Source organism: Cavia porcellus, unplaced genomic scaffold, assembly GCF_034190915.1.
Source record: "Cavia porcellus strain 051 isolate PalLab524CR breed Dunkin Hartley unplaced genomic scaffold, mCavPor4.1 scaffold_6, whole genome shotgun sequence".
Lineage (NCBI taxonomy): Eukaryota > Metazoa > Chordata > Mammalia > Rodentia > Caviidae > Cavia > Cavia porcellus.
The window spans coordinates 29,753,043-29,775,419 of record NW_026947489.1 but is presented as its reverse complement, the minus strand read 5'-3'; the positions used below and the strand labels follow the sequence as shown (position 1 = coordinate 29,775,419).

At 39.1% G+C, this 22,377-nt stretch overlaps 1 protein-coding gene and 1 non-coding gene across 6 annotated transcripts in view; one reads left to right on the top strand and one right to left on the bottom strand.

Annotated features, from left to right (window-relative positions):
- On the bottom strand, positions 1-82 carry Trnas-gcu (transfer RNA serine (anticodon GCU)). Its single transcript has one exon. It is a non-coding gene; the product is annotated as a tRNA-Ser (tRNA).
- Positions 83-177: 95 nt separating this feature from the next.
- Knl1 (kinetochore scaffold 1) overlaps positions 178-22,377 on the top strand; it is a 76,349-nt gene continuing 54,149 nt past the window's right edge. Inside the window, exons 1-4 of one of the 5 annotated variants that reach the window (XM_063250283.1) lie at positions 178-344; positions 820-876; positions 18,340-18,391; positions 21,800-21,839. In XM_063250283.1, the coding sequence (XP_063106353.1) occupies positions 18,357-18,391; positions 21,800-21,839 (75 nt within the window). In that variant the 5' untranslated portion in view covers positions 178-344; positions 820-876; positions 18,340-18,356. Of the gene's footprint in view, positions 345-369; positions 516-737; positions 877-3,508; positions 3,596-18,339; positions 18,392-21,799; positions 21,840-22,377 lie in introns of those variants that run through there. The other 4 variants (XM_063250281.1, XM_063250282.1, XM_063250279.1 and 1 more) reach the window with 4 other exon arrangements.

The window sequence follows — 22,377 nt, the reverse complement described above, 5'->3', positions numbered from 1 at the left end:
CGACGAGGATGGGATTCGAACCCACGCGTGCAGAGCACAATGGATTAGCAGTCCATCGCCTTAACCACTCGGCCACCTCGTCTCCGGAGCTTGTCTCTTCCTGATTACTATAGGGAGTGACACTAGAGGGACGTGACGCAACTTGTGAAAGTCGCCATTTTGTACGGAAACCTCCGTACAATCACCACAGCAGATAATTGAAAGAAGATGGCTGCTCCCGTGATGTGAGGAAGTCTACATTCAAGACAGATGAAGAAAATTCGATAGAAAATGAGATAAACAACGAAACCGCACTGGCATCTAGGGCAGCAAAGAATTCTAACGCAAGGACTCTTAGGAGCGGAGTAGGCGGGGCTACAAGGGGTGGGGCCGTCGCGTGGAGCGGCTATGCGCATGCGCCACAGCTGGGCGGTTAGATTTGAATCTTCTGCTGAGGCTGACTGGGTGTGGGGAGGTGACGTTTTTTCCGAGGTGCGCGCGGACCCCAAACAGTTTGAGCTGGTGGGCTGCAGCGGGTAAGGAGCCGGACTCCTGGGTGGGCCTGGGTTTTTTTTTTTTTTTTTGTCCGAGCCCTTGTTGGGGCCTGCGGTCTGAGGTGGGGAACGCTCTCGCTCCCTGGCGGACTAGGAAAGCGCCAGGCCGGAGGTGGCAGCGGCAGCCGTGAGGCTGGGGTCGGCTCGCCTCCACCGGAGCTGTGCCGGCCTTTTCCTCGCGCGTCTCTGCCCTCCCTGGGCGTTCGGTCGCCCTCTGGTCGCCTCACCGCGCCGTCTTCTGTCAAGGCTCGCGGCTGTTCTTCACACCCTCGCGTCTTGTCCCCAGGAGCTCAGGCGTTTGTAGTTCAGACGTGCGCTTTTGGCTGTAAATGAAGTGACAGAGGTGAGTGATGTTTAAATTCTTGCCTCGCCATGAATTATTTACAGTGTCGGGTCAGGGTGCGCAGCAACGTTTTGGTTGTCTGCAAGGTATAACGTTAAAAAGTCACCATTAATATGCCACAAATTAATTTTTAAAAAATCTTTCTATATTCAGTATTCAGGGTTAAATTAAAACCTTTCTTACTGTTTATTTAAATACTAGAATTTGGGAATAAATTATTGTTGATTGGAATTTTAGAGATAGCTTTTAAAAAATAGATTTATTAGACGTTAACAGAGATGAAAGCTGTTGGATAAAGACCAAAGCAGAGATTTACCCTAGGTATTAAAGTTGGAGTCAGTTTCATTTAGAATCGGATTAATCATATTCCTCGATTGTCTTGTACCCAAGGCTCAGAGCAGATCGTTCAGAGTCCCCCTATAGAGGTGTTTTCAGTCCAGAAAAGGAAATGGTTAATATATGCTAGTAACTGAAATACAAGATAGGATAAATGGTAACACAGAGAAGGGAGAGCTGACTTGATGCTGTTAGCCATGGAGAATAAAGTAGGTTTCATAGAGAAGACCACTTTTGAAGTAGAACATGGAGAGATGATTTCCAGAGATGGGGAGTCAATATGTGGTAAGATTTTGAAAATTAGAAGTTAGGTTCAAAGCAGTAGAATTCTTGACCATGTGAATAGCTGGAAATGTTTACAAGGTGACAAATACATGTAAATTGAGAGAAAGTGTTTGAAATGATAGTATTACGTATTTGATGATAAATAAGAAACTAGAAGGTGCTGATTGTAGATACTGATAGTAGGATAGTGGTCTCCAATAGAACTTCCTATGATAATGGTAATATTTTATATCTGCATTGTGCAACACTGTCAGTTACCCGTATGTGACTATTGAGTACTTGAAATGTAGCAGTTGTGACCAAAGAATTGAATATTAACTTTTATTGCATTTTAATTAAAGGTAAATGCTCTATTGAACAGACAGGCCCAGATTCTATGTCACTGGACACTGTAAAAATATTTACTCTATACACATTGGTAGTGTAAATTCAGGACAAAGAACCAGATAGTAAATACTATTGGCTTTGCAGGATACATGATAACTGGCATGTTGTTGTCACATATTCTTTGTTCTGTTCTCCTTTGCTTTGTTTTTTTTCTTTCTTTCTTTTGTCAAATCCATTTTATTTCAAAGAGAAAAAAAAATTTTTTTGTCTCTTTATTGGTACCAGGGATCGAACTCATGACTGCCTGCTTGCAAGGCAGGTAGGTGCTTATGCCACTGAGCTAAATCCCCAGCCTGAGAAAAAATATTTTTTAAATTTCAAAACTGGTCAGTCAGGGGTCAACAATGATACAATGTTGCTCATTGTTATCCCCAAGTCATTCACCCAGAGCACAAGCATTTGTATGCAGTGATCTGAACAGTATCAACACAAATCATTCTCTTCAATGACCTCAGAGAAATCAGTAATATAGCTATGTTAACTATCTTTTTTATATACATATACATATATACAAATGTTGTTTCTTTCAGCTTCTCACTAGTGAGAAATAATGATGTTTACCCATGTGTGTCTTCTTATTTTACTAATGAGTATACTCAAGTTACATCCATTTACCTGTAAAAGTCTCTAGTTATCCTTTATGGCTGAGTAGTACTCCACTATATAAAAATACCACTACATCTTTTTTATCCATTCCTCAGTCAATGGGCATTTAGGATATTTCCAAGATATATTTACTACAAATTGTGCTGCTATAAATATGGGTGCACACATATTGCTGTGGTATGATGTTTTTAATTCTTTGGGAAGATACCCAGAAGTCAAATAGCTCGGTCGAATGGGACCATTAGTCCTACTTTTTTGAGGAACTTCCACATTGATCTCAACAGTGGTTACAGTAGTCTGTACTCCCACCAACAGTAGAGAAGAGTTCCTTTTTTCCCCACAGACGCATCAGCATTTGTTATTGCTTTGATAATAGCCATTCTTTCTGGGGTGAGGTAGAATCTCAGTATTGTTTTAATTTGCACCTCTTGAATGATCAGTGATATTGAACATTATGCTATTTGTTTTTGTTTGTTTGTTTGTTTGGTGTTTTTTTTTTTTTTTTTTTTTTTTTTTTTTTTTTTTGTCTTTTTCATTTTTATCGGTACCGGGGATCGAACTCACGACCGCCTGCTTGCAAGGCAGGTACTTATGCCACTGAGCTAAATCTCCAGCCCCATATTATGCTATTTGTATTTCTTTCTTTCTTTCTTTCTTTCTTTCTTTTTTTTTTTTTAAAGTACCGGGGATCAAACTCATGACTTTTATGTTTGCCAAGCAGGCACTTAAATACCACTGAGCTAACCCTTTGTTTATCTCAGATGCCCATTTTTGGATTGGGTCTTTAAATCTGGGAGAGCTGATTTTTTTAGTTCTTTATATGTTCTTGATTTGTCTGAGGAACAGACGGGAAACATTATCTCCGACTTTGTGGATTGTCCTTTTGCCGCTCTGTTGGTGGTTTCTCTTGCTGTGCAAAAGCTTTTCAATAAGATGAGATCCCAGTTGTTGATTCTTCGTGGTAGTTCTTGTTCAATTTAATGTTTAAAGTCTTTTCCTACACCAATGTCTTCAACAGTTTTAACGGCTGGGGATATAGATCTGTGGGACGATGCCTGCCTGGCAAGTGCAAGGTCATGCGTTCGACCCTCAGTACCAAAAATGAGTAAGTAAAGAAAGAAAGAAGCCGAGCATGGTTGCACACACCTGTAATCCCAGCACTTGAGAGATTGAGGCAGGAGGATCATTGCAAACTAAGACCAGCCTGAGCTACAAAGTGAGTTAAGGCCAGCCTAAATAGTGTAGTGAGACCCTGTCTCAAAAAGACAAAAAAGTTTTACCTATTCTATCTTCCAGTTGATTTCATGTTTTCTGTTTTAATATTAAACTCTTTGAGACATTCCGATTTTAGTGTGGTACATGGTGAAAGGTAAGGGTTTGGTTTTAATCTTTGGCATATGTAGAGCCAGTTTTCCCAGCACCATTTATTTATTTATTTTGTCTTTTTCTTTTTTATCGGTACCAGGGATCGAACTCACAATTACTTACAAGGCAGGCGCTTGTGCTGCTGAGCTAAATCCCCAACCCCTCCAGCACCATTTAATAAAGAGGCTACGTTTCTTCCAGTGAATGTGTTTGGCACGTTTGTCAAAGATAAGATGGCTTAGTGTGTCTAGAATTCTTTCTGCATCTTCTAATCTGTTCCGTTGATCTCTGAGTCTGCGTTTTGCCAGTACCACAATTTTTATCACTGTAGCTTTATACTCTCATTAGGGATGTGATGCTCCCTGTCTTGTCTTTGTTGTCCAGAATTGCCTTTGTTATTCTAGATGACTTCTGGTTCCAGATGAATTTTGTTTTCTCTAATTCTGTGAGATATGCTATCAGAATTTTTTTTTTCTTTTTGTGACAAGGTCTCACTATGGCGGTTCAGGCTGGCCTTTAGCTCACTTTGTAGGGCAGGCTAGTCTCAAACTCAACAATTTTCATGCTTTAGCCTCCCAAGTGCTGAGATTACAGGTGTTGCTACCACATCTGGCACTGTTAGAATTTTGATTGAGATTGCATTGAATCTGTATAAGTGTTTTGCAAGTATGGCCATTTTCACTATATTAGTTCTTCTTACCCAAGAGCATGAGATTTCCTAATATCCTCTTCAAACTCCTTTTTCAGAGTACTGTAGTTTTCATTGTAGAGGTCTTTTGCATCCTTTGTTAGATTGATGAGCAGTTATTTCATTTTTTGTGGATGCTATTGTTGTTGTTGTTTTCCTCTCAGTGAATTTATTAATCCTATACAGCAAGGCTATTGATTTTTTTTTTTTTTTTTTGGTCTTTTTCATTTTTACCAGTACCAGGGATCGAACTCACGACTACCTGCTTGCAAGGCAGGCGGTTATGCTGCTGAGCTAAATCCCCAGCCCCAAGGCTATTGATTTTTACATGTTGACTTTGTATCCAGCTACATTATTGCATTTGCTTATTAAATCCAGTCTTTTGATGCAGTTTTTGGGGTCTTGTATGTAAAGTATCATATCATCTGCAAATAATAATAGTTTAACTTCTTCCTTTCCTATCTTTATTGCTTTTATTCCTTTCTCTTGTCTTAATTGCTCCAGCTAAAGTTTCCAGGACTGTATTGAATAAAAGTGGAGACAGTGGACATCCTTGTCTTGTTCCTGATTTTAGAGTGAAAGCTTCTTTTTGTCCATTTAGTATGATGCTGGCTCTTGGTTTGTCATAGATGGCTTTAATCAGATTGAGATAAAGACCATCTACTCCATTTTCTACAGAGTTTTTATCATGAATGGGTGTGGGACTTCGTCAGAAGCTTTTTCTGCATCTATTGAGATGATTGTATGATTTTTGTCCTTGACTCTTTTACTATGGTATATTACATTTATGGATATACGTATGTTGAACTCTTCCTGTCTCCCTAGGATGAATCCCACTTGATCCTGATATATAATCTGCTTGATGATTTGCTGCTTCTTGAGACAGGGTCTTATTATGCAGTTCATACTAGCCTTAAAGCACTTTGTAACCCAGGGTGGTCTTGAATTTGCAGTGATCCTCCTGCTTCATTTTCCCAAGTGCTGGGATTACAGGCATGCTGGGATTACAGGCATACATCACCACACTCAACTGATTTGCTAAATTCTGTTTGCAGATTTTTCCATCAATGTCCGTTAGGAAAACTGGCCTATAATTCTCTTTCTTAGTTGGATCCTTTGAATGCATCAGGGCCTGGGCTTTTCTTTGTTGATAGGTTTTTAATTACATCTTTGATTTCATTTGTTGATACTGGTTTATTTAGGATTTTTATATCTTCTTGGCTCAACTCTGGTAATTCATATGTATCTAGGAATCTGTCCATTTATTCTATGTTTTCCATATTATTAGAATATAAGTTTTCATAATAGGTATAGATGATTGTCTGGGTATCTGTAGGATCTGTCGTATTTCATCCTTTTTATTACTAATTGCATGGATTTGAGTTGTTTGTTTACTTTTTTGATAAGGCTGGTTAAGGGTTTGTCAATTTTATTTACTCTTTCAAAGAACCAACTCTTTGATTCATTGATTCTTTGTATTATTTTTCAGTCTCCAGTGCATTAATTTCTGCTCTGAACTTTATAATTTCCTCCCTCATACAAGCTTTTGGCTTAGCCTCTCTTTTTCTAGAAGTTTGAGGTTCACCATTAAGTTGTTTATATGTGCTTGCTCTGTTTTCCTGACACGGCTATTTACTGCTATAAATTTCCCTCTTATGGCTGCTTTCATTGTGCCTCATAAGTATTGGCATGTTGTATTGTCATTACCATTCATCTGTGAAAACTGTCTAGTTTCTTCTCTCTTTCTCTCTCTGTCTCTCTCTTTTTGATCTGGTTTCTTTAATTTTGTCTGTGATCCATTGATTGTTCAGTAGGGTGCTATTTAATTTTCCTGTGTTTATGAAGTGCTGTGGTTTCTTTTTATATGGATTTCCAATTTCATTGCATTGTGGTCTGATAGTATGCAGGGGATATTTTCAATTCTTTTACATTTTCTTAAGCATGTTCTGTGAGCCAGTATATGTTCTATTTTGGAGAACATCCCATGTGCAGCTGATAAGAATGTGTATTCTTATGTCATGGGGTAGAACACTCTATAGACATCTACTAAGTCTATTTGTTCAAAAGTTTCATTTAGTCCTAATATATCATTATTGATTTTTTGTCTAGTTGATCTGTCTTTTTGTGACAGTGAGGTACTGAGGTCTCCTAATACAATTGGATTAGGGCTTATTTCATTTTTCATACCCATTAGTAATTGTTTTATATGGTTGGATGCACTGGTATGTGTTGCATATATATTTATGATTGCTATTTCTTCTTCTTGGATTGTTCCCTTTACAAGGATATAGTGACCTTCTCCCAGTAAGTCTTGAAATTCACTTTGTCTGCAAATAGAGTAGCTACCCCTGTTTTTTCCTGGTTCCTGTCACATGGAGTATTATTTTCCATCCTTTGACTTTCAGTCTATGAATTTCTTTTTGAATTAAGTGTGCTTCTTATATGCAGCATATTGTTGGATCTTGCTTCTTGATCCACTCTGCCAGTCTGTGTCTTTTGATTGGTGAATTAAGACATTTAACATTGATGGTTATAACTGAAATGTATTGATTTATCCTTGTCATGTTATTGTCCTTTTGTTGGCTGTCCCCCTTTTTTTGCCTCTTCCTCTAATTGCCCCTGGTGGATTCCTTCTGTTGCTGTTCATGGTCCTTATTTGCTGTTCATAGTCCTTATTATGTCTTTCTAGAATGCCCTTAAGAACATTTTGAAGTGCTGGTTTCGTGGTCATAAATTTCCTCAGATGTCCTTTGTCATAAAAGTATCTTATTTCTCCATCAATTTTGTAAGATAGTTTTGTGGGGTACATCAGTCTGAAAGTTGTTTTCTAAAGGAAACTTCAACTTCCTTTAGAACTTGAAGTACTTCACTCCAAGCTCTCCTTGACTTTAGATTTTGGGCTGAGAAGTCAGCTGTAATTCTGGTGGACTTTCCTTTATAGGTATTTTGTTTCTTTTCTCTAACAGCTATTATTGTGTTGAATTTCTGGAATCTTGAGTATGATATGCCTGGCTGTAGACTTTTTTTTTTTTTGTCTTTTTTGTTTTTTTATCGGTACCAGGGATCGAACTCACGACTGCCTGCTTGCAAGGCAGGCGCTTATGCCACTGAGCTAAATCCCCAGCCCCTGGCTGTAGACTTTTTGACTGAGGCTAATTGGAGTCCTATATGTCTCATTTATCTGAATGTCAAATTCTTTTTTCTACCAGGAAAGTTTTCTGTCATGATGTCTGTGAACATTTTAAAATGTCATTTGTGGTATCTCTTGGTTTTTCATTGATTCCAATTAATCTTAATTTGTCCTTCTTTGTCTCTTCTAGTAGCTGCTGGATTGATTTCTTATGACCCTTTGCTTTTTTTGAGAAATCTTTCTTTTCCTGGTCTCTAAGTGCAAACCTGTGTTCAATATCTGAGATCCTGTCCTCACATTGAACTAATCTGCTTCAAATACTTTCATTGAAGTTTATATTCTAGATGTTAGGGTTTTTGTGGTGCAACTGAGAGATAAAGAGAGAGAGAGAGAGAATTATAACCAAGCTTTAGCCTTTATTGTGGGTCCAGGAAGGTTGCTGAAGGGTGCAGGATCTCTTAGAAAGGGGAGCTGGGCAACAGTTTTTATGAAGTTCTGCTCAGGGTGGGGTGCTTGGGTGATTGTGGAGTCTTGGGATTGGAGAGAGCTCAGCACATACACTAAAAGGAACAGGAGGATTTTTTTTTTTTTCCTGGAACTAGAAAAACAATAAAAGTTACTTTTGGAGAGATAAATTGTTTCTCTGGGCTAGTGCTCAGTTGAGTGGATGTTATGTTAGAGATAGCTAAGCCCCAGGCTGACAGAATCTGTTATCATTCTCATCTTTTTGATTTATGGGTGTACAGGGGCAGCAGCAGTTTTAGACTGCTTCCTGTTGGTGAGGGCCATTGTGGTGGGGGCTGTGTAGTTGTCAGAATGATGATTTAGGCCCATGTAGAAGCTGGTGGCAAGGCTCTCAGTCAGGAGAAGGCGTTCTCTGGTAGTGAAAGGATATCCTGGTTGAAGAAATTTTGAAAAAAAGTTTAAAAAGATAGGGAGGTATAAGTGAAAATATGACAAGTATTATGAGAGGCCCCGTGAAGGTGAGGGTTGGGGCTTGGCCACTCAGAGAAGACCAGGTGGAAATACCTTGTCAGTGATTTAATGTTGCCGGAGAGAGTCATGAGTGTTTGATTAAGGAGAGAAGAAATAGAGAGCTGTGGTGTGGTGAGTCTAAGCATATTGGGGAGAGAGACAATGTCAGCAAGACTACTTAGGGGGCCCCAATGGGTGTCTAGTGAAATATGAGAAAAAAAATTTTTTTTGTCTTTCTTGGGAGAGACCCACTCCATCATAAAAGGCATATCTTCATATTCTGTCTAAGGAGTATTGGTGAAAGGAGGTGTTTTTGATGATTATGTCTAAAGTGATGAGGGCCAGGGGTTTAGCTCAGTGACATAAGTGCCTGGTTGGCAAACATGAAGTCGTGAGTTCGATCCCTGGCACCCCCCCCCAAAAAAAAAGAGATGTTTTTTGTTAGCTCTGTAGTTGTGTCTCATGTTTATGTGGAGGGGTAAGCTGGCAGTGTGGGAAACAAAGAGTGACAGATGTATTGATGGCTGTATAGTTACTTGTAAGGGTTTTGTTATCAATTTTGGAGATAGTGGAGGTGAAGGCTGGGGCATTGTGGGAGCATGTATAAAGAATAGGAAGAGGCTTGGTTTGAGTTGGGGTTATTTGTTGTGTGTTGCAGTATTGGAGGATTCTAGTTTGGACTTGGGATTTTAAGTTGGAATGTATGTGGCAGAGAGGAGTAGTGAGGTTGAAAGTTGTGGAGTAGGCTGTCAGTAAAGTTATATGTTCTAGAAGAAAAATGACTAGGAATAAAGGAAGAGGGAGTAAGACTGAGGGCTTTATTTTAGGCAATGTAAAGTGTTTGAGCCTAAAATTGTAGCGAGAAATAGGAAAGTCTTGGTGTTGTAGGGAGAGATTGTCCAAAGTATGACAGTTAAAATAAAAGCCAGCAGTAAAAAATGACAAGGAAGTAAAGGAAAGAAGAGAACAGTGGGGCTATGAATAGGTGTGGAGGCAGGTAGATCTTATGATGAGCCATGTGTATAAAATCTATTAGTTTTTATCTGGAGTGTGTCCACTAAGTTGATGGGTTGGGAAAGAAGCAGGTAAATGTCCCCGAGGAGAGGTTTTGCCACAAAGATGACACATGTGAGTGACTTGACAAATAATATACGGCTTATGTCTATATGAAAGCAGTGATATATGTTAGTGAAGATTTTTAAGGCTTGTTGATCTGGGAGGAGGAGCTTTGATTTTTGGAAAATTTATCTCTGAGTGTTTTGGCTATAAGTGGATTTGTGAATTGATTGTAGTGTAGCTGAATATTGAGGTGAGGCCAAGGTGTTTGGAATAAGGGAGAGAAAGTGAGAGAGAGACATGGCTGTTGTGTAGCTAATTTGGCTTATGTGTCTGCAAAGATATTATCCTGAGAGAGTCTGATGATGTTTGGTGTCCCTTATAGTGAATGACTGCTATCTGTTTTGGAAGTTGTGTTGCCTCTAGCAGTTTGAGAATGAGAGGTGCATTAGTGATGGGGTTCCCTTGAGTATTAATTAGATCTGTTTTTTGCCAAGTAGTATGAGAGTAAAGGATGTTAAATGTATATTTTGAGTTGTGAAAATGTTTTGGGTGGCAGTGGGCTTGCCTCTGTTACCTTAGAGCTGTTGACTATGGCATATTTTGCTCTTTTTTGAGTGTCTGTGTTGGTTGAGCTGCCTTCTATGAACCATATACCAGAAACTGTAGGGCAAGGAGTATTGTTAATGTAGGGGACGGTGTAGGGGTCATCTGTAAGACCACAATATAGTTGTGGAGAGGAGTCATCAGAGGTAGAAAGTAAGGTGACTGAGGTTGAGGAAGCCGCTAGCAAAGATGATGATTATAGGATTTTGTATGAGTATTAAGTGAACTTATAGGTGAGAAGGTGTCATTGGGCAGGAAATATTTTGTATGAAATAAAGTTATTAAGGTGATGGAGTGTACAAAAGGTTGGGTTGGATTAGGGAGAGTGTGGGCTTGGGCCTTTAAAAGAGCCTCTTCTAGTTTTGAAAATGAGGAGTATATAGGAGTAGCAGGGTTGAGAGGCTCTGATAGAGGACCTTTAGACACCTTATAAAGAAGTTGGGCTTGTTATAGCAGAGTTAGGAATCCAGAGGTGAAAGAAGATTGCTAAATTTAGAAAAGATAAAACTTGTTTTGTAGTGGGCACCTGGAGGTTATGGAGAAGAACTTTGTGGTCTGAGGTTATAGAGTGAGTGGTAGGGGTGAGGTGAGACCCAGGTGAAGCTATTTGGGCTTTGGTGGGAGATACTCTGTATGTTGTATAGCTGTATGTTGTATAGAAGCTGTATGTTGTATAGCTGGAGCATAGGATGAAACACAGAGGAGAACATATTGGAGAAGAGTGTTAGGTTTAAGATTTAAAGCCACAAAGTCAGCAGCAAAGTTTTGGCTGAAGAAGTGTTGATTATCCCTGAAGCCTTGAGATAGGACTGTCTAGGTAAGCTGTGTAGATTGGAGAGTGTCTGGACCTGTCCATGTAAAGGCAAAGAAATCTTGACAATCAGGGTGTAAAGGAATAGTGAAAAATGTATCTTTAAGGTCTAATACAGAAAAATGAGAGATGCATGGAGGAATATGAGACAGTTCAGCATCACCAAGTGAATTGGCATTACTGCATTGTTAAGAGCTCTGAGATCTTGGACTAGACAGTAGGAACCATTGGATTTGAGGACAGGGAAAATAAGAGTGTTGTAAGGCGAGTGGGTGACTTTTAGAAACCCATTAGTTAACAAGAGGCAGATTATAGGTTTGAGCCCCCATTGATGTTTAGGGGCTACTGGGTATTTGGAAACACAAAGGAAAATGGAGGAGTCTCTGAGGTGAATTAGCACCAGAGTGATGTGGGTGGCACTGGTGGGATTGGAGCTGTCCGGACTGTAGGGTCTATAGGGAAGAGGGAAGGGAAAAGGCTGAGTCAGCAGCACATGATGATTGGGTTTGGAGTACGAGAGCCAGCGGGGAGAGAGAAAGTGTAAGAGAAATGAGTTTTTGGAGACACTCTCTACCTAAAAGGGGTACAGGACAGGTTGGGATAACAAGACAGTTGTGTGTAAAGAAAAGGGGTTGGAATCTGCAAGGCAGAGTCCTGTCTGGAGAGGTCGTGTAGGTTGGCTGTCATGGAGAGTGTAGAGTGGGAACATTGACCAAAAACTCAGGGAGAGCGCAATAAGTGGCTTCCATGTCAAAAGGAAAGAGAGTGTTTTACCTGAGTTGGCTAACAAGACTTGGGCTCTAAGAGAGATACATTAATGGGGGCTGTGGACCCCGAGCCCCATCAGTCCTCTTCAGTGGTGATGTTGAGCAGCTTAGCCGTTGATGAGTTGGGAGGCAGCAGTGATGTCATATCCTGTGAGGGCAGGGAAGTTGATGACTTACCCACTCTAGCACACAGGGCAGTTGCAATTCCAGTGACCCTCCTGGTTGCAGATGGGACATGGTTCTAGTCGAGTTTGCAGGTTAGGGCAGGCTCCTGCCCTGTGTTTTTTTCTGCTACACTTGAAGCATGGTCAGAGGGGAAGGTTTTGTTTTGTTTTCATTTTGTTTTGGTTTAGTTTAGTTTTCCCAGAAGCCTTGAGTGTTGTAGCCAAAAGTTGGCATTTAATTTTAGTCTTTTGAAGGTTACTTTGTTTTTTGTTGTTTGTCTCTATTATTGAAGACACAAAAGGCCAGTTTGGCAAGATCTTTTTGTGGGGTTTGAGGGTCAAGATTTGTTTGGTGTCTGTAGTCAGCCTTAGTTTGGGCTGATTTTTATAGTTGAGTATTTTGTAAGGGGAAAGAGTAGATATAAGGATGATATAAAAATCTTTGTAATATGTTATAAAAATTAACTATAAAGTGGAGCTCTTTTATGTAGTGGTGGGGTCCACTGACAAGGTGTTTAGTTTATGGGACAGATCAAAGAGAGTAAAAGGAACAGAAACACGAATCAGGCCATCAGTATTTGAAACCTTGAGAAGCAGGTGGAGAGGCTGTGGTGGAGGCATTAGGACAAGGGTTGGGGTAGGGATAGGAGGGAGACAATGGCAGGTAAGAGGAGGAACAAGATAGCTGCTGGTGGGAGGAACAAGACTGGTGTGTTGTGTTGGTGGAGAAAATGGCAGCAGAGCCGAGAAGGAGCCGGAAGGGGAGAGAGTGGTGAGGTGAGGAGAAGATGGCGACAGAGTAGTGGGAGAGGTGGGAGGTGGGGGAGAACAAGGGGAGCTTTGTGGGTATGGCAGAGGGGGATTTGGCCGTGTGGAGTGTGCCAGAAATGTTTGGGCTGTTTCACATGCCTGAATGAGGGAGGAAGGGAGGTGCCTGGAGAGCAAAAAAGGCCTGCAGATAAGGAATCTTACCTTTTGCCATAATGGTAGCAAAAACTCTTAAGTCATGGAGGGTGGCAGCCATTACCAAGCTTGTATTGAGGCCTGGCCATCTGGCAGAAGTAAAATAACTTTTTGGCTACAAGATGCCCTTAAGACTGGGAGCAAGTGTTTGTCTGGAGATTGGCAGTTATAGTTGTCTCAACAGGCACCCCAATAGTGTCTTTTTGTAGGTGGGAAGAATTTTTTTTTTTTTTTTGGTGGTACTGGGGATAGAACTCACGACCTCACAACCCTCATGTTTGCCAGGCAGGCACTTACGCTGTTGAGCTAAGTCCCCAGCCCCCTGAAATATTTTCTATTGTGGGCGAATTAAGGGTAAATCAAAGTCCTCAAAGGCTATGTCACAATTCCCAGGAAGAATCATCACCCTTCTCAGGAATGTGAATGAGAACGAGATCCCCAGCACCTGTATCTGCCAGGTGTCACCAAGGGAATGGGTAGGGGTGTGTGTGTGTGTGTGTGTGTGTGTGTGTCTTTTATAGGACGTGGCCCTCTTAAGGGATGTGTACAAGAGATGATCCTGATATGATTTATGAGACAGGAGCCCCAAAGTGAGAGGTGGCTCACCTGTGAGGATCTGTGAGAACTGATGTGTGTCGGTGGCGGATGAAGGCTAGTAATGGCAATGGCAGAGATGAGAGAAAAATAGAGAGATGGCTTATTGGTGGGGGGAGCTCAAACTGGGGGAGGCCCCTAGGACCTACATGCCCCAACTGATCCGAATGGCATAGCTGAGAGAGAGAGTGAGAGAGATAAAGGATCCTTTATTGTAGACCTGGAAGGGCTGCAGAAGAATGCAAGATCCCTCAAAAGGGGAGCTGGAAAACGGTTTTTATGGAGTTCTGCTGAAGGGTGGGGGTGTGATTGGGTGATTGGGTGGAGTCTTGGGATTGGAGAAAGCTTGATGCATGTACAAAAAAGGGAGTGGGAGGTGTTTTTTTGTTTGTTTGTTTTTCTGGAACTAGAAAAACAACACAGAAGTTACTTTACTTTTGGAGAGATAAGTTGTTTCCCTGGGCTGGTAGCCAGTTGGGTGAATGTCATGTTAGAGATAGCTAAGTTCCAGGCTGGCCGAATCTTATCACCGAATATCTGCTTGAATCTGCTTTATGGATTCCATTTCTTTCCTATGCTGAGCTTCCATAATTTTCTTAAGCCTGTAGGTCTTTTTTTGTATGTATCTGCTCTAAAGTCATTGAGCATGATATATATTTTGGTAATCTCTGTAGTTATCGCAGAGGTTATTTCTGATTTCATTTTTTCCAGAGCCTTATTCAATTGCTTTGTTGTTGCCACTTTAGAGAGACCTGATAGGGGCCTTTCAGATTGTCCCATCTCATTGCCCCTTGAATTTGCCTTTAGTGAACTGGATGCCTGGACTGCATTTTGCTTGAGTGTTTTCTCATTTTATTTTCTCTTTTTTGAGTTTAATTTCTGGAGTGATGCCTATAAGTTGCTTATGGGGGGTTGCTTTATTGCTAATATTTAGGACCCTTTGTTTTGGTTACTTTTCTCTTGTTGCTGAGACAAAATACCTGGTGCCCAAAATTAGGAAAGAAAACATTTATGTCTTACAGTTCTTAGAGATTTCAGTCCATACTCAGCTGGCTGCAAGGCAGGGTGGTATGGCAAACAATAAGGTGCAAACAAGAAACCATGCCTTCTTCCCCCAACCCTTACCCTGTATCCTGGCTCCACCCCTGGGTGAGTGTAGCACTGACAACACCAATCCGAGCACCAAAAAACAAACCAATCAGGAACCCCAGACTCAGCCCTGTCCATGATTACATGAGGCTTAAGTAGGGTCCTTCAGAACACACTATAACACTCTTAGGTGATACTTCTCTGAGGTATCTTCCAAATGCAGCTGGTTTTTGGGTTTTGAATCTGTTGGAAGATCTTACGGCTTTAGTTTCTTGGAGATGAAAAATTGTTGGCTTGTTTAGCTTAGTCTCTGGTTCCTTGGCCACAGTATTTTTAGTTAGTCTCAATCATAGAATATCAGGACCAACAGTGTCAGCCAGTGCAGCCCCTCCCATCTGCTGTGCTCCTCCACTGCCATGTCTCTTTGCTAAGGCCTCTGTGGTCACTAGCCATCCCTGTGACCTTGTATCTGCAGGTTCAAACTGCTCTTCACCTGCAGTGAGTCCTGTCTCAGGAAGAAGGTGCTGCCAGATACTGCATTCTTCACTAGAATTTCTCTCTTCACTATCTCTGTGGGCCTCAGTTTGCATTTCAAATTCTTCCTGGGTCCAGTGGACCCACTTCCCTCCTTGCCTGCCTCACTATGCTATTTTCCAGCATCTGGATAGTGACTCTCAGAGAGGCTGTTCTCTGCTTATCACTCTACCACCTTGGTCTCCTCCCCTACTTTTTTTTTGATAACTCATTAAAAATGTAAAAAGTACCCTTAGCTCAGGATTGATTTGGCCCATTGTTAATGGTTTACAGACTTCTGTTTTTTTTTTTTTTTTTTTTTTTTTTAACTTTTTGAGATGGGGTTTCACTATGTAACCTGGACTGGCTCCTAATTCATGGTGATCTTCCTGCCTCAGCCTCAGGGAATATAAGCATGCACCACCACCTGGCCCTCTGGATTATTTAGACTAGTGGTTCCCAAACTTTCTTGGCTCAGATGGCACCATTAGCTAAAAGAAAGATCTAATAGTTCCATTCATTAACTAGATCCAAACAATTTAAATAGTATTTATGGCCTAACAACTTAGTAGCCATTAAAATTTTATACATTGAATGAAAAAGCTATTTTTACTTTTTTCTTAGATAATCCTCAACAATTCAGTATGTATTAACTCTTGGACACTGTACAACTTCTCAAATTTTGAAATCAGATTGTACAATGCCACTTTTACTTCCTGAATGAGTTTGATAAAAAGTACTTGCTTTTATTCATACTGTCAATGATCTAATTCCACAATATGTTACTAAGACTAATATAATGATAGCAGTAGTTCATGCCTGACTGATGTCAAGAATGGTTGTATGTGTGGGACAGTGGCACACACCTGTAATCCCATCTACTCTGTAAGTGAGTCAAGAGGATTGCAAATTCAAGAACAGCCTGGGAAAGTTAATGAGATCCTATTTCAAAATGAAAAGAAGTAAGGCTGTAACTTGGTGTTAGAGTGCCACTGGGTTTAAGCTCCTGTATTGACAGAGTTGGGAGTGAAAGAGAAGAATGGGTCTGTGTCTCAAAAACTTAAAATATCCAAATACCTCTCGTATGTTACAGTATCCCTAGGTGCCAGATGCCTGATTTTGGAGTCTATCAATAATCAATTCCAGGCAAACATGAAGTCAAACATGAGTTCAATTCCACATACCAAAAAAAAAAGCTAATAATCAATTAATATGACAGAAATCAATGAGTTTTATAAATGAAGTTTAACATATTAATGTGAGGTTCCCTATGTTGGTTGAAGATGAAACTTAGTTATGTAGTAAATGAAATTTTGTGACTTAAGCTTTGAATCTTATCAGTTAATTAAGTGCTAATTGGTCTGTAGGCAGGAAGGAATGATGCAGTTATTTCAAACAGCCATGTTTAGGTGACCTTGAGCTGACAGTAATTTTTTTTCCTATGGATTTTGAATATGTTGACTGAGTTTGAAAGTATTTGCAAAGGAGACAAAACTATGTAAACTGAGCTGGGGTTGGTGGTACATGTTTTGTAAGCCCAGCTGTTAGGGAGATTGAGGCAAGAGTCCAAGTTTCAAGCTACCCTGGGTAATTGAACTAGACCATGTCTCAAAATAAAATGTTTCTTAAAAGGGATGGTAATGCAGCTTGTGATAAGATCATTTGTCTAACATTTGCAAACCCTGGGATCAATTCCCAGTACAAAAAAAAAAAAAAAAAAAGCAAGTTGATAATTATAAAGGCAACCTTATTATTAATTACAGTTCTGGAAATCAAACCCAAATAACCAAATAATCAAACCTAAGTTTGCAAGTATGCCTTACCACTAAACTATATTCTCACCCCAGGTAACTTTAAATAATTATTTAATTACTCGTTCATTGGATTATTATAGAGATTCTTTTGTTTACAAAGTACTGCACTGCTAGGCTTTCATAGTAAATGTGATACATACCTGCTGTATTTTCATCACTTTGGGCAAAGTTTGGAGTGATGGTAGGAATGAATAATTCATTTACATAGCAGAATTTTAAATTACAATTCTGGTAGTACTACAAAGGAGATATATGCATTACTATCAAGAGTGTTTTTCTTGCTGAGAGAGAATAGCAAATTTATATAAATGTATAAATGTGTTGGTTTATGAAAGATTTCAAACAGCCTAGATACACAGAAACTGAAAGGCTAATGTGGCTAGCATAATGAGAAAAACAGTGGGGAGAAATGGAAGTCTGAGAGGCAAGTAGGGATCAGATTCTATAGAAATTTATAGGTCTTGATAAAGAGGCAAACCAGGGATACCAGGGGGGCAGATACTATAGTATTCTATGTGAGAGGTCATGGCAACTTGAACTGAGGGGTGGTACCCAAGATACAAGTGAATGGAATGATTAGGGGCCATGTGTATTGTTTTCAGTTTAACCATTAAGCTAATGGTTGTTACTGGTTTTTTAAAATACTGTTAATTATGACTGGTGAAAATGTTAATAACAGTTAAATAAAAACTTCTAGTTATTCTTTAAAAAAAAAAAAATCTGCAGTGACATCTTTTTCTTACCCAGAAATGTGGGTATAGAGTTTATGCATCAAGGGAAAAATCTGTAGAATTATGGGTAGGAAGGAGCTGAGACTACTTGAAAAAATTTCAGGTTATGCTTCTTCAAGTTTTTAGGCAAATTTTCATTGATTAGAATGTCAATCATAATTAGCTGCACTACTTTATATGTTATTTTTATGTCTTAAATTTTTTTGCTGAGTACTTATATTCAATTTTTTAAAGGTAAATATGTATATGATGCAAATCTATTGTTTTAGATATCTGACTTCCATTTTGGGGTTGAATTATAACATCCATAAGCTCTTACTAAGTACACAAAATTTTATTTCTCCCAATAACATACATATCATCTTGATTACAGATTGTATCTTAAATTTTAAAATTTTCTAGAAGTATTAACAAGATGGTTTAATAAAGTTCGTTAAATAGTTCATGGCTTAGAGCTCACACATTAGCTTTTTCCTTCTTATTTTTGGTTCTCTCTTAGTAACCGTAAAATCACAACTGTGCTCTCAATTTTATAGATTTTATTTTCCTTCTAACTTTTTCTAATATTGTGTGGTTGTTACAGAAAAGTGTTCTTCAAAAATGGATGGAATGTCTTCAGAGAGTAATGAAGAAAAGTAAGTTCATTCAGTGCAGCTAAAAATATTATATTCATAAGTCATAGTCATATATACTTCTAATCAGCACCCAAGAGGCTGAGGCAAGAGGATCTTGAATTCCAGGCCATTCTGGACTACACAGTGAGTCTCTGTCTCAAAGAGAAAAAAAAAAAGTTACACTCTTAGAGAAAAATATTTTCCAACTAGTAAGATTTATCAATAACTTCTGAAATCTTTTTTTATTGTGTCCCAGGGAGAAAAAGTTAATGTTACAAAGTGAGATCTTCCTTTATCATCTTTGTATAAATTCATCTGGAGTCAAAAGTGAAAGAATCTTTAAACATTACGTGCCATCTCTTTAATTTAATGATGAGAAAACTGATGCCCAGAGAAATGAAATGATTTGTCTACGGCTGGTATCACCAGCTGACGACCTGTTTGCAGGCTATGGACATGATATTTTCGGACTATACATGTTTATTAATTTTTGAATTAGTTTTCAAATTACAAAATCTCCAGGATTTCATAAAATAATTTCAGTTTCTCTTGAAAAATCTATTTTAGCTGGATGTGGTGATAGATGCCTATAATCCCAATACTAGGGAAGCTTAGGCAGGAGGATCATGTGAATTCCCAGGCCAGCCTGTACTACAAAGTGAAACCCTGTCTTAAAAAACAAACACAAAAAAAATCAATTTCAGCAATTCTAGGGTCATATATTACTTTGTCCTTATTGTTGTTTTTGTATTGGGAATCAAACTCTGGACTTCACATTTGCCAGGCAGGCATTGTGAGGCTGAGCTACATCTCTGCCCTTCATAGGTTACTTTTTTTATTTATTTGTACCAGGGATCGAACTCACAACCTCATGCTTGCCAGGCAGGTGCTTACACCACTGAGCTAAATCCCCAGCTCTCATACATTACTTCAAACAGCTACTATAGCAGACTAATCATTGTGGCTGTTTTTGGTTTTTGGTTTTTTTTTTTTTTTTTTTAAAAACAGGGTCTCATTTTACAGTTCAGGCTGGCCTTGAACTCACTTTGTAGCCCAAGCTGGCCTTGGACACACAGCAATCCTGCCTCTGCCTCCCTAGTGCTGGGATTACAGGTGTATGCCACCATGTCTGGCTATGACTGTGATTTTTAGCCCATCCAGGAATTCTCCAGATCACTAAACTCTCCATGCTACTTGTCTTTCTTACTCTTAACAAATTATCATTTCACCTTATGGGCATTTGTATTTTCAAAACTTGGTAAAAAAAAAAAATTGTAAGACCAGAGCTAGAATCTTTTGATTTGTAGACTATTGGTCTTACACCTCACTAGGTATGGTAAATTATGTTGCACAAAGCACAGTTGTCTGGCACTTACCAAAGACTCCTGAATGAATAAGAGCATTAGCATCCTGTCACTTTGAATTAGACTCCCTGACTGCAGCAACTAGGATAGGAATAAGGCTTAAAATAGGAAAAGAACATGTAGGCACATATAATTGCAGATCTTCAAAGGAAGTTTAGAGGTTGAAAAAATATAACTAACAGCTACACAGTATAGTTTACAACTACTAGAGGGCCAAGATGAGTTGCAGAATTGATTGGTTAAATAGTGAAATGAAGACTGTGACTGATAATTATAAACAAGAAAAGTATGCTCTTCAGAGAGAGGTTGAATTCAAGAGTCAAATGTTAAGCCAGGCATCTGGTGCATTCCTGTAATCCCAGTGCTTAAGAGGCTGAGGAGGCCAACCTGTGCTTGAGTGTAATGTTAGAAAGTTTTAGCCAGGTGGAGGACCAGGAGTTTAACTCAGTGGCATAAGTGCCTGTTTGGCAAACATGAGCTTGTGAGTTTGGTCCCTGGTACCAAAAAAGAAAGAATGAGCTGTAAACATGAATCTATTAAATAACAGCAAGCTGTGCCTGGTGGTGCATGCCTGTAATCCTAGCATTCTGGAGGCTGAGGCAAGAGAACTGTGTGTTTTGAGGCCAGCCTGAATCACATAGTGACACCCTTTTCCAAAACAAACATTTAAACATAACAGAAAATGCAGCAAGGGCAATTAGAAGAGCAACTGAGTAGAAGCCATGGATGGGAAGTGGATGAAACTAATATTAGAAAAAAACTGAAAATGGACAAAGCTAAGGTTAATGAAAAACAGTTGAAGCACAAAGAAAGGAAGTTCTGTGAAGTCAGGAAATATAGATAATGTCTGAGTATGTACATGAAAGCATGTCTTCAGAGATGATACTGGCTCTTCAGATTGAGCTAACTGAAATGGAAGGTGTGAAGACCACCCTTAGAGAAGTGAATGAATGACAGTACAGACAGAAAGTCTTAACAGTAAGTTAATGAATCGGGTATACTGGCTTAAAGAAGAGAAAAAAGATGCAGTTTCTTACTGCAATACCTTGAAAGCTTCAGTAGAAAACAAGATCTTTTTTTTTTTTTTTTTTTTGTCTTTTTCGTTTTCATCAGTACCAGGGATCGAACTCACAACTGCCTGCTTGCAAGGCAGGCGCTTATGCCGCTGAACTAAATCCCCAGCCCCTGAAAACAAGATCTTGAGGTATAGTTGAGCCAGTCACTCCAGCAAGCATTGGATCCCAGTAATAAAGGCAACTTTTTGCAGAGTTAGAAGATGGGAGGGCAGCAATGGAATGCTAGCTTATCATTATGAGAGTTAAGTACATATGAGTCACTAAAGCAAAATGCATTTAATAGAGAACAGATGTGAAGAATGAAGGTACACATAGCCACACTGTTGCAGATGAAAGATTTCCAACAGAATTTGTGCAGCAGAAATGGTTGTTTGCCATGTTGGAACAGAAGAATGGTAAAACATCTTTTAGGCAAAATTAGAAGCTTAAAGAAATTTAATAATTTATGTGAAAGTTTAGAGTTTAAGGCTTTCATACCTGCCAGCTCTGGTGCTCTGGAAGATAATAACTACCTACTGCATAGATTTACTTCAGCTAAAATTTGATAACTTAAAGAAAATGAAAGCATCAAAGGTGAACTGTCCTTACCGTGAATGAAAACATTATTTGAGAGCCAGCAGGCCTTGGTTATTGAACAAAAAGTTTTTGCAAATTAAAAAACTCCAGCTTTCAGAAAGTGAAAATATGACCTTGTTTCGAAAGGACAAAAAACCGGCCTGGGATTATAAATCAGTGGTAGAACACTTGCTTAGCATGTGCAAGACTCAGAGTTTAATCCCTACAAAAACAAAACAAAGTGAAAAACACAACATTGAATTCCTAAATACTGAATTTGAAGTCTTGTGCTGCAATATAAATTGTGCTGGCCAGAATGCTAAATGAAAATGGGGGCCAATTGGCCATAGCATGGAAGGATTAATGTGATCATGGCTTTTGAAAATTCAATCTTTTACCTGTGTATACAGTTTTTTTTTTCCCTTTTTTTTCAGTGCTAATACAGAGAGACCTATTAGAAGACGGCATTCCTCAGTAAGAAACATTTTAATTAATAAGTCTTTTTTTTTTTTTTTTTTTCTTTTTTGGTACAGAGATCAAACTCACGACTTTGCATTTGCAGGCACTTACGCCACTGAGCTAAACACCCAACCCAATAATTCTTACTTTTTGTTGAATGATGATTGTATGCCACAGTAATTTTGGTTGGTTTCCCCTTCAACCACTGCTGGTTTCCCTATTGTTCTCTGGATAAAGACTCAAATATTTAATCTGGTTACCCAATTTGGTAAATATGTAAATTCTGTAAAAAATCGTATGTTATGAATTTGAGTATAATTCAATGAATCTTATGCTGTTTAAATTATACTTTAAGAAAGCTGTTTAAAACTATAATTAATTTAGAGTACACAGCTGTTGCAAGATAAAAAAATTCAAACTGATTTAAGCGTAAAATGTACATTGGGTTATAAAACTGAAAAAAGCATAGTGACAGATGGCTATAGATACCACTTACTGACCAGGGAGTCCTACAGTATTACCCTGGTAGGATTCCTTTTCTTTTTCTATTGAC